At 38.0% G+C, this 17,291-nt stretch overlaps 1 protein-coding gene across 4 annotated transcripts in view; it reads left to right on the top strand.

Moving 5' to 3' along the window:
* The window catches only part of PTPRN2 (protein tyrosine phosphatase receptor type N2), a 659,325-nt gene that overhangs the window by 629,054 nt on the left and 12,980 nt on the right, over positions 1–17,291 (top strand). For all 4 annotated transcript variants that reach the window (XM_032099269.1, XM_032099287.1, XM_032099259.1 and 1 more), the window contains 2 exons: positions 2,769–2,822; positions 4,845–4,909. In XM_032099269.1, coding sequence (XP_031955160.1) covers positions 2,769–2,822; positions 4,845–4,909 — 119 coding nt within the window. The remainder of the gene's footprint in view (positions 1–2,768; positions 2,823–4,844; positions 4,910–17,291) is intronic.

Genomic DNA, 17,291 nt, shown 5'->3' with positions numbered 1-17,291 from the left:
TGAGGGCTTTGCTTAAAATATATATCTATTATGCTATCACTTCTCGCTGTGTGCAATGGCATTTACTAACACTGCTCACTTTAAAAATGGACAAATTCTTATTTTGCCAGCTAATTAGCGGTTGCCAGTGTCATTTTTGTGATGTTGCAGCTAGTAATATGAGCCCAGTTGCATAGTCACAAAAGTGATCATTGGAAACTGTGACTCTGCTGCAGGGACAATGTGGGAAACCCCTTTTCTGAGCCTCTAACGACCTCTGACCTTTGCTTGCTGATGGTTTGCATGATGATTTCTTTTTCACTCAATGAGCCAAGGGTTGGTTTGTATTACTAATCATTCTTTCTAAGTTAATTCTTCCTGTATTTGTATATATATATATAATATATATTTTCTTCAACATTCAAGAATCTTGCTTACTGATGAATTTTCAGCTCACTCTCATTAGCCAGAACTAAGAATGAAATGAGATGTTGCTGCACTTCTAAATATTTTCATAAGCTATATATAGACAAAGCTATGAACCAGCTGGATTGAAATCCTTTGTTTTAATGTGTTTTCTGAAATGTGTGATAATGAAAATGTTTGAAACGCCTTCAATAAAACTGACAAACATAAGGTGTCTTTCCCTAACGTGTCTCTGGCTGTCTGATTTACTGAGAGGTCTGATAGATTTAGATTGAGTTTGTCATTGAAATTATATTAGGACTTTGGTAGATGGCTAGTCACAACATGCAGATATCTTATTAGTGGTGCCACACTAGGAACAAAGGAACCACACAAGCAGAAAGAGAAACGGTAAATACCCCTCTGCTGTGATTAGCTTTTATTTAATACTATAAATGGAAAAACAGCTCTTTACTAATGCACATGATAGGGGTGGGGGGAGAGTGACCAGCTGCAAGTTGGGGAATGCAGGTTGACTATATCAGGTGTTGGTACAGACATTTCAAATATAATTTACTATACAATACAAAAAAAAAAAAAAATCAATACCAGGCTTTATATCATATAGAAGGAGCTGATCCTCAAGATCTGACCATCAAGAATTGAATGGTTCATTCATGTGAAAACTCTGCTGCAGCCCGAGTCATTGAAGTTTTGCTTCATACTACCTGCATATAGATGTATTTATGGACATACGAATGGTCCATTTAACTTCTGAAGTCATGTGCTTCTCAATGGCTTACCACTCATTTAATAAGAACATTGTTCTACTGCATTAATTACTTACATCTAGGGAATATAAATAGAGACAATGTCTCTGCAAGTATGATTTACATAGGTAAGCAAGAGAGTAAGAATGGTGAAAAGTTCCTGAATTCAAATGTTTAAAGGGAATCCCTACAAGAACTTAATATTGTTGTCAAGTTTGGTTAGAATCATAAGTAACAAAAAGAAGAATGTGAAAACATGGTTTCATAGGATATCACCAATACCTCCATAGCCTGTTTGGGTTGAGTTCCAGGTATCCCAACACCCTGTCAGAAGTTTAGGCATCTTCAGGCTATACTGTAAGCAGTGTTTAAAGATATGTGCATGTTTTCACAGCACAGATGTTAGTGAATAGATGAACAGCCAAGAACTAAATGATTCAGTAGGTTAGTTATGCTTTAAAATTCATAATAACATCACACCACTGTTGTCAAATTTCAGCAGCTCCCTTCAGTTTAGTGATCAGGATCCTGTGTAGCACTTATACTGAGCTGAGGCCTATTAGAGGGTCTGGGCACCCCTTGGAGGCTGCCCTATGAAATGATTTTATAGGACACCTTCTAGCTCCAGTAAACTCAAACATCTCATCAAATAATTTGAATGAAAGGTTTTGATTTCTTGAAGCAATGCTTTCCCATTTTAGCCTTTATTCATCTTGCCTTGTTAACATATGTGTGCATATTTTATGGGTTTTTGGCCTGTAACGTACTTGACATGCAAAATATATCCTAGAGCAAAAGAGAGGGCTTGGGATTTTGGTTTTTCTGAGGCAATTTAAATAGATTTAAACCAATTTTGTGGGCTCTATTCTTAGACTGAGTATCTTGGTTTGCTTCAGCACTAGTTAATTCCTTCATTGAGTTTACATATCAGCTGACCTGTTCTGTGGCTATACTTTTATTGATTGATTTCACATATATTCTCTTGCCACTGAGAATGTTTAACCAGGACACTGTTGAAGACAACAAGGTGTAAATATTAAATATATAACCCTTTTGCTGTTGAACCAAAGCAGTAGACCCAAAGCTTACTGATGGGTTTAGTTATTTTTACTATGATAAGATTACATTTTAGAATTTTTAAGAAGCGTTTCAGGAGATTTGGCATTTGCCTTTCTGGGAAGAAGTGGTGTTACAAATCAGCACACATTGTACAAAGTGTAGTGGGATAGCCTTTTTAATTTTGTATTCAGTTTGATGCCCCTTGATATTTCTTTGAGCAAGCTCACGAACTCAAAGTTTGTTTCAAAATTAAAGCATCTCAAGATAATCTTCATTTTGGAGCTAAGACATGAACCATTTGAGAAAATAGCTCATTTATTTTGCCCAGACACCAGTAATAATGGAATGTTTTCTGGGATTTCTATGGCAGCAAAGCAGAATCAAGCTTTAAACAAGATTACCTACCAAACAGCTTGTTATATTAGGAAACTATCAACCTGAGTATTTCTTTAAAGACAGCAATATTTGTGTTTTCTTACTGCTTATTTTTGACAGTTGGCTAAAGAAACAGTATCTAATATGCTTAATTAATTTTTTGTGTCTGTTTTATTTCAGAAAAGTAAACAAGTGCTACAGGGGTCGCTCTTGTCCAGTAGTTGTTCATTGCAGGCAAGTACAATTTTTAAAATAGCTTTAGAGAGATCTGTATGTGTAAGAATTTAACATAGATATGAACAAAGTGGGCAAATTAAAGCTTTACTTGAATCACTAAACAGTGAGGTAGACTAAAAGTGTTAAGTATAATTCAACTGAGTTTTAATGCTATTTAATACTTAGGATCTGTTTTCATAATAAAATTATCCTTTCAACTGATTTTGTAGATGTTGAGCCATGACTTAACAATGTCTGGCCACACTTTCTGGTATAAGTAGCACTTCAATTTCATACATCTCCTTCAAAATTATAGATGTTCTTTGCATGCCCTCCCAATTTAGTCTGCTTTATTTTAGTTGCACTCAATTATGTTTTATTTCTTCTTTGCTTGTTTTTAGAGATTATGGTAAGAAGAGAGCAATCTCAGGGAGTAGAAACCTGTCCAGAGATTGAGTAATCCTTTAAGAGTATTTTTAGGCCTGACAATGTGATAGATGCACACAAAAGCAGTCAGGCAGTTCAGTGGAAAAGTTTGCCATAATAACAGTAATGTTGGGTTTTGCCATTGGAGGTTCTGACTTATAAGGAAAATGTTGCTCTTATTTATCAAAAATATCCTTGTAGATAATGAAGACAGCAAAACAGCCCTGCTAAGAGGCAGGATGTTTGCCATGCGGCACTTCACTTTGGATGGGAGGGAGGAGGGAGGGGACATGTTTCTCACGTGTGGCTCAGCCAAGTGAGGATGCAAGGAGCTGAATGCTCCAAGGGGGGGCTTGTCTGCATTGCCTTCAGGAAACCTGAGAAAAAAACGATTTGATGCACAATGAAGAGCCTTCAAGTTTCTCGCTCTTTCCTTACTGTGATGGATGCAAATATCTACCATGAGCTCAGCAGTTTTTGTTTTTATTGAGCCTGATTGCTGTCTTGTCTCTCATTATTCAGCTTAACTAATAAGATTGTGTCTTTGTTCCCTCCATAGACAGAGAAAAAAAAACTTATTACCACTAGCTCCTTTTCTCTAAACAGCGATCTAGTGACTGAAAGAAAAAAATCTCTGTCTACAGAAATTGTTTCATAGTCTGCCTGTAAACAGAATGCAATAACGCGCTTCGTGCTGTTCTATTATTTTTCCTTCCGTTAATTCTTGTACCCAAATTGAGCTATCAATAAAAATAATGGTTTAATTAATAAAACTACATACCAGTCTAATGGGTCACACATGCACCTTTGTAAAAATTTTGGGGAGGGAAAGAAAAAAAGCTTTTACTTAAAGTCTTAATTATGTTTGCTAACAGCAGCTCTAAAAGAGCATCATGCTGGCAATTACACGTTGCTCTCTGAAAGGGACACAAGCTGCATTCAGATTAAGGAGCTTTTCTTCTCCCGAGGCTTGGTCTCACATCTCGGAGGAACGGTTACTGATAAACAAAAGTTAAAGCTATTTCTTAGGACTTACAAGATAATATTTTTTCTGGTCATTGCTACTAGGGAAGAAATAAAGGAAAAGGTACAGAGAAAAAACAAACCACTCATATAGTGAAGAAAGTGTAGTCCTCAGAAGTCAAATATTCTTGAACAGGTCTCTGCATTCCTTCTGACCACTGTGTTCAAATGCAATCTATGGCATTTTTGACTGTTCTGGATAATGTTCTAGTCAAAGTTACTCTGAGTTCTTGATCTCATACATGAGTGACAGTAAGATCACTGTATGTCCACTTTTTGGACAGAAATGGTATCCTGGTTTAGGGTTTTCCACTGTTGTTTAAAATGTTTTTTCTTGCATAAACAAAACTTGGCTTAAAAAATCAAAACAAAGCCCTGTTATCCATGCAGGGTAGTAGTTAATCTTCCACGACCAGCTTGTGTTTATTCTTTCTCTCTTAAGCTTTCTCTCCTCTCAGTACCCTCCTTTAACCCCTCATTCTCTCCTCTCCCACCATGTGTACACTATAACAGTAAGGGCAGCTACCTTCATGTTGAGTCTAGATGCACATTGATAGGTTTTATTTTTTCTTTTTCCTTTTCTGTTGGCAGCGATGGTGCGGGAAGAAGTGGAACCTACATTCTAATTGACATGGTTCTCAATAAAATGGCCAAAGGTGAGAATCGAAAGGCTTGTTACTTCCTCGGTACTGAAAGATGTGCTTGTGTTGCCATAACAACAGTGGGGGAGCAATATTCACAGAAAATCTGAGAATAAATTAGAGGCAAATGGTACTCTTTCCTGAATGTTCTGTAGTTTATTTTCATACCTAACACAAATGCTTTTTGAATGAGAGGTGTGTTTGTGCTGTTGAGAAGTATTTGAATTTTTAAATTTATCATTTAAAATAGTTACTTCAGCTTTCAGAAGAGATGCCTTGGGGCTGCAAAATCATAATTTAGTGGTTACAGGACCTGGGTCCCGGGCTGTGTCATGGCTGTTGCCTGGTCCCCTTGTCACCCCGCCATGATGGTAAGATGTGATTATTTTCCTTTCTGGAGCTGCCCATTGCCACCAAAGTGTGTAGAGGTGGTGATGCCAGACAGGGCCTCATGTCTGGCACAGATTTGTTTCTTAGAAGGAAAAAGACTGTAGTGAACAGAACAGAGGACTGAAAATAAGTCTCCATTCCCAGTTCTGGCACTATCTGATATTGAACAATGTATTTAACTTTTCTGTTTCTTAGAAGTCTCATCTGTGATACGTAATTTTATGACATGGGAAATAATCTGTCAACTAAACATAAACTTTTGTTTGTTTAAAATGAACAATCTATAGATTCTCTAGAGAGTGGGACCATTCCTTTATTTTTTCTTGATTGGTAAATTGTTCATGGTGGGAAGCACTTGAAATACCCTGAAATAATCTTTGTTAGAACTAAACGAATTTTTAACGCTGATACTGTCTTCAGAAGGAAGGAGGGTGAGAGTGGGCATGTAAACCTGACCAAATAAACAAAAAGAAATTTGCCTTTATTGACTCTTAACCTGAGTTCTTAAGCTACATCTGGCATTATGCACACGTGTATTTAATGAAAAAGAATTAGTTGTAAAAACATACTAATTTATAGAGAGAAACAATATTTAGTTCGTTGAATTCTAATCACTTTACAGGTTTTGTTGAAGTTCTTCTAACATAGACATATTTTTATGTGTAGTTTAAAAATACTCTCCATGCTTTGCAGTCATCTGCTGTTGCATCCTGAATATTCCAGTCCTCTGGGACGTGGTGGCATCCGGTCCCTTTAGAAAGAAGATTTTAGCTTTTTTCTTTTTTCTCTCCGGATTCTGTTAACGTGTCTCATCAAACATGGACTGAATTTTCTGCCCGCAAGCATCATGTGGAAATTGCCACTGATGCTAAAAGAAGTTGTATGTTTGCCTTCTCCTTTGCGCTGTACTGAAAATAAATTTTTCAGTGGGATGAGATTAGTTTTTCATGCTCATTGGAAAATAGGTTTTTGCTCTGTGAAGGGATATGGAGATATTTCCAATGCTTGTTACTTGCCACATGACAACCTGGACTTTAAAAATAGAAGCAATGGTACATCATAAAATTACTGTAGACCTTTGTTAAGTGTTTGTTCACTCACTTCGGCCATCAGCAGTAAGATGCCATAATGAAAACTAGATTTAAAGTATATGCAATTTATTGGCATAAGGAAGTAAATGAGAAGTATTTTCTAGCTCGGGGCTTTCAGCCACTTAAGGGAGGGTTGACTTTGTTGTAAAAGCACTGAAGAATGCCATTTATTGACTCCATTGTACCATGTAATGTCAAATTCCATTTTAAGTGTGGGCTTAGAGCTTCACAATGCCAGACAAGTCATGTGAAACTGGCCAGAGAAAGGCGTCACAGGGCTTTTTGGAGATCGGTCACCCCCATTTTGTTCTTGACCTGCTCCCCTCTGCCCGTGGGGGTGTGCAACGCGAAATCCCCTGACCTGGTGCTTTGGCTGGAGTTTAAATGAAAGATCAAAGGGCAGAGCGGGCATCTCAGCCCTGCTGAGGTGGGCCTTTCCCAGGCTGTCACACTGTGCGGCCGCCAAAGGTTTTGTTCGGGCGGGAGCCGCGGCCCAGCCTGTGCGGCCGGGGCCCTCTTTGTCTGGCCTGAGAAGCTGGAGGCCCAGGTTGAGGATCCAATGTTCATCAAATGATCAAAGGCCTGAAGCCCTGGACATGAAATCTTTCTTTCCATTTCCTTTTCTTAGAGAATGAATTGCACGAGTGGCAAAGAATGCCCTTTCCAAAGCTTTTATGTGCAGTGCGAGGGCTAACTTCAGAGTCCTTCAGCGCTGAACATAAAAATGTAAGTGCACTTTCAATCTGGGCCCAGCTGCAGGGCCAGCATCGAGGAACCCTTCTTTCAAAAAGGCCTTTAAGGATTAAGGCCTTCAGTCTTTCAAAAAAAAAAAAAAAAAAAACCACAGCTAAAAAAAAAACCACCATGGACTTTTAAGAATAAACTTAGAATAATTTGAGTTTCTTGTTCCACAGTCTGGTTTATTAGAAAGTAGACAATAATGCATTTTTAAATCAAAGTAAATAGAGGAGTACTTAGTTTCAGCAGTGGGAAAGTAGAAAGCAATCAATAAATGCCTTGGCTCTTTAGTGGGGTCTTTAATAGGGTAGGTTGGGCAAAGGAGCTCCTTTTTCATGTAACGATTTACTTCCCTGCATTCTCTTAGACAGTTAACTGTAAATGCCTTTGTCATTTACAATTTCTTCCACTGTTCATTAAATTAGTGGTAACACTTAGTCTATTAAACACGTTATAAATTCATATCTTCTACTATCCTGCTGTTGCCAACCCTCACATTATTTTAGATGCTGAAAACCACCAACAAGGGACCTGTTTCTAAAGCCTAAAGCAGGGGAAAAGAAATCAAGCTGGGGAGGATTTTGTGCTTGACATCTTCCACATCAGTTTGACAGTCCCAACCCCTTTGATGAAGGGAATTTTAAGGAACGAAAATTTAAAGAAGCAAAGCATCTTGGCTCAGGGCACTTGCAGGACAGTAAAAGTTGGTACCAAGGGCAGAAATGCTCCTGTGGTGTACTTGGGGGGTGAATTGAGCTGGTAGAAAAATGTGCAGGAGCTCACAGGGGCACTGGGATGGATTTGCTCTTGGGGGTGGTTCTTAATGAATTTCAGTGTCCTCGCGGTACATGAAATTACTGCATCTGTGCACTTACTCCAAACAGCCACATTAAATAATCTGAGATACTGGAATAGTCAGAGAGCAGCAGTGTCTATCCAGTGCTATAATTCCTGTGTCATGTCAGCAGCAAGTTTTCAATGCAAAGTATATCCTTTTGTTCTGTTGTTCCAACAATTAATGTAGCTATTTATCGTGTAGTTTATTACTGTAATTTTTTTTCTTCCTAGCTTCCTATGCTGTTGCCTAGAAGGTTTGGACCAGTTGAATCTTGAGGTCCCATTCCAACCTGGTGTTCTATGATTCTGTGATATGTAGAGGCCCTGATCCTATACCCATCAAAGCAATAAGGAAAACTAAACAGTGTTAAATCTGGCCTTACAGTAACATATTTAAATACTATTTAACATGTTTTAACTATGATACCTATTTGACTATGATAACTATTTGTACATGGGTGTTACAGTTTTAAGACAGTCACCAAATCACCTCTCATTTCCATGACAGCCAGCTTAGGACAAGATTTAGTTTTGAGTTAGAAGCTGAGAAGTGATTTAGTTCAGCCCACGTGCATTTTCATTATTTAAATAGATACAAAAAATTATAATGGATTGTTTTTGTAGATAACAATGCTTGCTGGATTTTTGATAAGGACTGTTTTTCTGAGGCTGACTTCTGCTGAGAATCTCAACATTCTTGATGTATTTACAAGTTTTATCCTTTGTTACTAGGGAAGATAAGATGATTTAGATTTCATTTCCTTGATATTCTTTCCTCACCCTAAACTCACAATAATGCTGAGCTGATCAGTTTTTTTTCTTTTTGTGCAATGTAGAGAAAAGTTGAGAATTTTCTCATTTCATGTCTTTCTCGCAGGCTTCTTGTAGTGACTAAAAGTGTGATATATTGCAAGACATTTTTATTGAGTGTTCTTGTCACACACACACACCCAAAAAAAAAAAAAAAAGAAAAAAAAAAGAAAAAAATGAGATTATGAGTCTTCCCACTTTCATTTTTCTGAACTGAGAGGCTTGGATAGTGTAGATAATAGTTTGATTTTTAGATATTAATCCAGCCAGCACCTGCTTAGGGTTTGCTGACCATTCATTTTCTTGTGTTTGAACTAGCTGAAACAAGATGAGTCAAAGGGAAGGCGAATATGAATTTTAAAATCCTTTTAAAGTATTGATTTCCAAATTCTAAAACACAGCAAAAAAGATTCGATTTAGCAAAGCCGAACCAACGGTTTATTCTCTTGCATTCAAAAGCTTGGATTATAATTGATGAGCACACACACTCTGGCCTGGGCTGGCTGCGGAGGTTATCTCCCCAAGTCCTTTCCTTGCCCCTGCTACCCTATTGTCTGAGGGTCTTGTGAGTCAGCTCCTGAGCAGATGCAGTTTATACCGTGACATTTTAAGGCAAAACAAAAGATTCCTTAATTCGCCTTCTGACTCATCGTGATCAAATGATTTGGGCTAATCTGAACCCTTGCTGAGGTTTTGCTTATCTGCTGTGTGGATTTAACAATCATAATGAAGTTGTGGGGTTAGCTCCTCTCTGAAAGGATTTTATGAAAGGAAATGCTTGCCCATATTCATGTTAAAATGGATTCAATCTGCTTATTTTTGAGTCCTTATGCAAAGTCTGAGAAAATTCTACTGTTCGTTTGTGCTGATACAAGTCTAGAGGTGACTATTTCTGACATGCTTTTTGGTGAATGAGGGAATATTTCCTCAGCCTAGGATCCAGCTTCTCCAGTGAAAATAAAATTTAACATACTACATTTCATACAGAGGTTGAGAGAATGTATAATGTAAATGGGAGATTTCTTTTTTCTTTTTTTTTAGAGGTAGTTAATGGTAAGAGGGTCAAAAAGTGGGATTAGGAACAGATGGTATTCTGGAGAAAAATTTACAGCAGAAAAATTCAGGACTAAAAAGTATGGTTGTTTTCAGGGTCTAAGTTTGAATTAATCACACGGCTGGTCTTTGAGATTTGAGTGAGACATATTATTATCTCTAGGAACACAAAAAAAAATGTAGAGCCAAAATATTGAGGTTTGCTTTGTTTACTGCTGTGCTAGCCACAAGACTGCCTCAGTTCTCAACAGCAGTAATGCCAACCATGTAAATCTGAAATGCTGCTATTTCAATTTCCAAAAGAAGTTCCTCGTGCCCATGTAAACATATTGTATGTTATAAGGCCAGTTTTTCAAATGAGCTGCATTTATGTATTGTAACTTTTATGTAATGAGTTACCCTGGAAACACAATTAGGCAAATAGTGCTCGTTCTTGCAGCCTTTCCCAGCAGATAATTAATCACAATGAGAGCTGGGCCCCCAGCTACATGCAGAAGTGTATAGGGAATGTATAGGATAGTTTTTCATGGTCCAGCCTGAGATGAGCAGAGAACTCTCACTATTCAGAAAAAGCTGTTTAAAACAGTGTTTATTTCCTTTGAAAAACACATATGATACTTTAAAGCTTTTCACATGTTATTGCCAGTATGGAGTCATCAATTAATAGTTCATAAGAAGAACATAAAAATGTAGCATGTTCTACAAGCTTCTGTTCTGAAATGGATTAATGACCTTGGGGAAGTTGTTCTTGGTTGATGTTTCCCACTGTATGCTGTATGGTCTGCATTTTTAGATGGTTTCCTTTATGGCATGTAAAGATTTCAAGCAAAAAGCAAACATGTTATTGATAAAATTTCTTTATCTTTTTTTTCTTTTTTATATAATTTAGTGGCCAGGTATTACCATAAAAGAGCCATATTTCTTGAGTTGTTTGCTATTCTGAGGATTTTATTGGAAGCAAATTGGGAGTAGGGAAGTATGGTAGAAAGCAATCCTAATTATCCAGGGTTTGGGGAAATGAATTGTGAAGAAAGACTGATCAGACATGGGCTGTTCCTTGGGAGAGGGGGCACGAGGGGGGTCCCCACAGAGTGCTAGAAGACCCTGAAAGAAATGTATTGATGTCAATAAGCAGCTTGAGATAGTGACTAATTTGAAAACAAGAGGTCATTGACTGAAACTAAGGAGGAGACAAGCAGATAAGGAATTCGGGCGGCATTTTTTCACACAATGGGTAGGTTAGGATATGGAAAAGTGAAAAAGCTGGGTCACAGAAGTACTATGCTACCAGTTTGAAAGCAGCTAGGCACATGTTTGCAAAAGGAAGTTTATATACAGAGAGTAAAACCATTTCTTTTTCAGTAGCTAATCTCATGCAGCAAAGTGTTCAATTGACCAGTGGTAGTCTTTTTGGCTGTAAAGGGTACAATTTGGTAGCTGAAGTGTAGTTATTCCACAGTTTCTATAGCTGGGCCAGTTTAGTCACTTTTAAGGATAAACTCTGTTAAAGAATGAATCCATAACAGTTGCTTCTTTTATTCAGGTCACTCCATGTACTGTCTTGTGAGAGCTTTACCACCTACATGCAATGTAAAATGAAAGTAATGTAAAATGTAGTTCTTACAATTTAATAGATTCATGTAGGCAAGCTGCTTCTGTGTCTCCTGGAAAGATAATGCGTATTTTCCAAAGGGGACTTCAAGATTTTTTTTAAGGCCAACTGAGGTGTGTTTTCATAAATGTCATTTTTGCACATCTTAACTTTGCACATCCTAAGTTTGTTCGTGTTGATTCATCACATGGAGATAACTGCCTTTCAGGTATTTTACCAAGAGTTTCTGAAAAAGATAATAAAAGAAGCAAATTGTGTAAAACTCTATGGGAGCTGATCCTGAGGAACACCTATTAGTAGGAAGTAACAGCACATGCATAATACTTGCTCTGTATGTGCTTTGTATGTGTGTGTGTGTGTCTGCACATGCGTGTGTAAGTTGAATTTAGATGTATGCACTGGTATTTTCTAGAGTGACAATAGGTGATTATGGGATATTTTACCCCATATGGAATAGAACTCATTACCTTCCATTTCTTTAGCAATTCTTCTGTAGTAATTTAGGCATATTCATTTTACTTTTAACTTCTGGGGAGGGTGGAGGAAATCTAATAAAAGAGAGAAACAATTCCTATAGTGTATAGAATGTGATGTGACAATACTCACACGCAGTGGAAGTGAGGAAGGATTGGTCCTCAAATTAGCATCCATTTGCATTCAGTTACAGTGAGTGGTTTCTGCATAGTTTTTTCTGCATTGACCAAGGATATTAACTTAAAAACTGACATGTCGGCAGTGAATTTCTATTCCTGCAAGGCAGTTAAAATCAGTGTAAAACTTAGAAGCATTATTTTCCTGTATCATTTTTTAAAATATTAGACTGTGCCTAGGTCTTTCATCTTCAGTGTCACCTTCCTTTGGATTGTGTACTGACAAAGCCATATCACATTTGTACATTTATTACATGCAGTCTTCAAGTATTAATATAAAATGTGTAAACAAGAACACATTATGTAATGCATATATGTAATGTATACTCTGTGTGTGCATGACCATCACAATAATTTTAATTACTTCACTTTTATTGCTCGAAGCACTCCCTTCTCCACTTACATGCTTGCTTTGCCCACTGGGTACTTCTGTTGAAGTTGGTTTTGTTTGGTTTTCTTTTTAATAAATGTAATGAAATTTTAATTTGGGTTGTTGTTAGGTGCACAGAAGCACTTACGTATTTTGTCTGAAATTACAGACAGTTCACTGACTCAGGTGTAGGCTGGATCCATCCCTAACTACACACACATGCACACAGATTTTGTTCATCTCAAAGACTGAATAAGCTTATAATGAAAATGCCAACCTGAATACATTAATCTTTTTTGTTTTCTTTAAAAGCTTTTCTCTTTCCATGAAAAGCATCAAAAGATCCTCCTGCCCAAGAGCAGACGTCCAGCAGCAGCAATCTGGATAACTACAAATGGAAATTTCTTTTATTTTTGTAGTTTCTACCTGATGGTCAGCTCCCTTTTTTATCTCTGATACTTAACAAGTGTTTGTAATTTAGTGGACACTTAGACAATGCAAGTTGAAGGAAGAAAATACTCTTGTTTCTTTACAAACAGCAGTTACTCATATGACACATTTTTCACTTCCATGGCCATCACTACACTATACTGCTGGTTTATCTTTTCACTGTGATTCCATGTTGCCTTTCTTTTGTGATTTCCCTCAAAATCACCAAATGTGGAGGTGAGGGAAATAGGGAAGGCTACAGACACAAAACACAGATCTCAAACACTGTAAGATTTAGCAGATTCTAGCATTTGTGAGCCCAGAAATGAAGAGCAGAAACTCAGCTCTTTTCAGCCCAGGTTCATTCCAGCTAACTTTAGACATATAAAACATCTAGTGTTAAGCATCTCACCTAACCTAGTTGTCTGGGTCTCCTCAGTCATCAAGGAGAACGATACACACCTCTGGAGGATAATTCTCAGGCAAATGAATTGCCCATCAGAGCTTACCCTCTCTCTCTTAGCTGTTGGGAGAGGAGATGACTAACTCCAATTCGAACTTCAAGGATGGCTGGAGTAGATGAGATGAGGTTGGGCCTTTGAGACTAAGCTAGTTAGTAAATATTACCATTTTGCCATTAAAACTAATGGTCAGTGAAGAAGTGGTGTTACACTCCCCCTAGTTATGACCCTTTTCTCTTTAATCAGATTGAGTTTGCCCCTCATATGGTGTGATTAAATGTTTTGCTGCGACATTAAGTACTCAATGGGGCAAACGCTCGCTGGGGCAGCTACACAAGCCTTCCTTTAGAAGCTGTCAGTGGGAAGCTGGAGGCGTGTAGGGCTTTAGGAGATGTGCAAATCTACAGCATATCTGTGCTATGTCCAGCTACATTAGACATTGGAAACAGCATGGCTGTGACAGTGTAATAGTCCATGAGTGCTGATTTACCCTCCTAACTCCCCAGAGAGCCCACTTCTGTCTCTATACACTATGACAGACAGAAGTATAGATGGGTATGTTTGTGTATTAGGCTTCTGACAGACCTGGATCTATTTACTGTCTGTCCTTTGATCTCCATAGTTCACTGTCTATTCCCTTGCTGTGGCAAAGCTGAATGCAGAAAAGGGCCAGAAAATCCAGTAGTAAACCCAAGAAAGCCTCTTTGTCAGTCTTCACATGGGGAGGGAAGAAAGGCAGTGAAAAGCCGCTGCACACGCGTTTGCTTTGACCATGACGCATCAGTTTTAGACATGAGTCATGCAGCCATCACCCAAACATGACAAACACTTGTATTCTTCCTAAACACAGACACACTGTGATGAGACAGCTCGGTGTCCTCACTGGCACTGTGTTGTTTCCCCTTATTTTCTTTCTCAGGTGTATTTTTGCTGTTTCACAATAGTGCAAATGAATCTTCCATTGCACTCCTGGCTGCCTGGGAATACTGAGCCATGCATGATCCCAGGCTAAAGGCTGCTGATCAGCAGCATCCTGCAAATATTAATTGGATCTTTTTCAGCTTCAAGCAACAGCAGCATAAAGAACTGTATTAGGGACTCTTCCTTCAAGATTTTAGCAAGCCAGTTTTTAATCTGAGCTAAGAAGTCTCTTTGCCCTTCAAGGCCTAATTCAAAATCTATACAATATAATAAATAAAAAAAGATGCGTTAGGCAGGTAATATCTGACTAGAATGAAGCTGAATACATTCTGCTACAAAAAGAAAGGCATTTGACAGGTCATTTCTGTATTCCCCTAGTACTCCATTTTTTTCTTTTGGGATGAATGCTTATTCCCACACAGATCATCATCATTTCCTTAAGGAGAAATGGTGAAGGTGCTAAGGACCCCCCCTTAACAACTGCTCAGTATGACTCCTACCTCATATATTCAGTATTGCGATCACTTTATGATCAAGGAGAACAGAAAGAGGGCTGAGAAAGGTGCAAAGGGCATTGGAAGAAAAATAAGAGGATCTATGTAGGTCTTCACCTCTCTAGCGTCCAAGTACCCTATAATCATTAGTGGACTTGCTTTCATAACAACTCATTAGGTAGGAAAAAAAATGGTTCATTTTATAAATGATGGTGTGAAACATAGGGTAAATTTAATGATTTAGCCAAAGTGGTGCAGGAAGTCAAAGTCTCAGTCTGGAAGAGAACTGAAATCTATCTAAACATAGCCCCCTAATGACTAAGCCATCCTTTAGGATGTAACAAATTTATAGCCATTCTGCAGAGTTATAATCATGTCTTTTTGAGGATATATGCCAGTAGATCTGAAAGTTGCTCCCAACTAGAAAACTCCTTTTTAATTTAATATTTATGAGCGAAATGTATTTGTGAAACATTCACAAAGAAAACTCTTCGGTTTGGGTTAAAAAGAAACCCCCCACAAATAACTGCTTTGATGAAGTATTTAAGCATCATTTTATTTTTATAAATACACAGAAAATTCAGAGCATCTAGAATCTAAAATATTCCTTTTAAGACAGAGCTTTAATATAAAATTCTGTCAGTCTCACAGAATCTACACTGCACTTTTCATTAGTACTGAATAAAATAGAACTTTTGACTTTGCTTTCAGTGTATGTTCAAGCCCATTACATAAAAATCTCAAAGATTACCTTAATTAAGCTAAAACTTCTCATGCATTTATATAACAAATGCTGATTGTTCATATAACTGAAAAAAAACCAAGCCAGCACATTTTCAGATGCACAAACTCTGTAGTTTGCTGAACCTGAAAAAAACTTTTTAATGATATGCCTTCATTTTTTCTTCCCAGCTGATACATTTACAGAAGTTACCCCTCTTGACAAACATTGTCATATTCCTGTGCCATCACAGTGACAGCAGTACTGCTACAATGTGGAAGAGATCATCCTCCATGGAGTGTTTCTCGTGTGTCTTGTGTTTAGCAAAATAGGTCCCCTGCCATGTCTGGGAGAATGAGAAGAGAGGGAGGCCTTCATTATTATGGACATAAAGCTAACATTAGGTAATTCGCGGTGATTTTCAATATTGTGAGCTGCTGGTCACCTCCTGGAGCCTATTGCAGCAGAATTAGGCTGGGTCGTTATTTATTGCAGGAAAAAGGGGGAATTTACCCATGTTTTTATGACATGCTGGATACTCCACTTACACGACTGTCCAAGGGCAAACATTTTAACCCCTTGAGATCTGCTAATCAGGAGCACCAGCTGTTAAGTGCCAGCGTGCATCCTGCATTCATGCCTGCGGGGAGAGAGAGGGTTGCGAAGGATATGACCCTAAACTTCAGAAACCGCTTCTCTCCTTGGGGGCAAAATATCATTCAGCTTGCATCTTCTCTTGTTTTCTTTTAGTTTATCCAGTTAATGTTCCTGATGTGGGTTGCCGTGCACTCACTGTGAATGCTTCAAGCCTTTAGGAAGATGATAGTTAATTACTGAAGTTAAAATCTGGCTTGCACTGGCATGGAAGTGCTTTCAGAGGTATTTACTCAGCCAGCTCACTGAGCTGCTAGGGGCAGGGGAAGGCTAGCAGTATCTGGCTCACAGTGAATTACTGCAAATGCATGTTCTGTTTAAAAAAAAATAGCACATTGCACAGTCATTTCTCACAATACTGCTGGTACAATATTAGCTCAGTCTCACACTAAGTTACATTCCTATGTTCATTTAAAACAAGCAATGAAATCCATTGTGAAAAAGCCTGTCACAAACACAACCCAAATTTATTCCCTGTAGAGTAAAATACAGTCAAAAGGTGAAAAGACAGTTCTTTATTGTTTAAATGCTTCTTCTTTTATCCCTCTCTTTAGCTTCTGAAACCAGTAGCAGACAGATATATTTTGGTGGGAAGAAAAGATAGAAAATATTGCCTTTTTGACATATTTTGTTTTCTTTTCCAAATGTCACTTGCTCTCCAGCCTAGTATTTTTAACCCTTCCTCTAGATTATTAGTTGTATGACGATAAAGTAACGTCTGCATCTATTACTGGACTTAATAGTTCAGTAGCCTAAGCAAAACACTTCCAATAATGGGATATCCTTGGAATCAGTGGATCAAGCTCTTCCAGCTTTTGCTCTAAACCACTGCATCAAATTTAGCTTGTATGTGGGCTTTCCAGATAAGCAATATTTAAAATGCCTTAGCTGTGTGTGGATATTTTGCAGCCATCTCAGTAAGAGCATGGTTTGACCTTAATGTCCTTAGATGCAATATCCCTCTCTCCCCACGTCATGTAGCATATGCTGTATTTTTTGCCACCTGAAAAGGCTCAAAAGCATAAATAAAATGTTATTGGGCACTGTAGAATGTTATGCCATACTGCCATACTCCCAGATTAAAGAGAAAGCTCAGCATGGCAAGGGAAGTGTTGAATTTGTGTCAGATTTCAACAAAATAATTCCAAAGGGAGTTGAAAGTCCAC

The sequence above is a fragment of the Corvus moneduloides genome, chromosome 1 (assembly GCF_009650955.1).
Source record: "Corvus moneduloides isolate bCorMon1 chromosome 1, bCorMon1.pri, whole genome shotgun sequence".
In the NCBI taxonomy this organism is placed as follows: Eukaryota; Metazoa; Chordata; class Aves; order Passeriformes; family Corvidae; genus Corvus; species Corvus moneduloides.
Note: the sequence above shows the minus strand (reverse complement) of the source record. Positions and strands in the feature narration are given on the sequence as shown.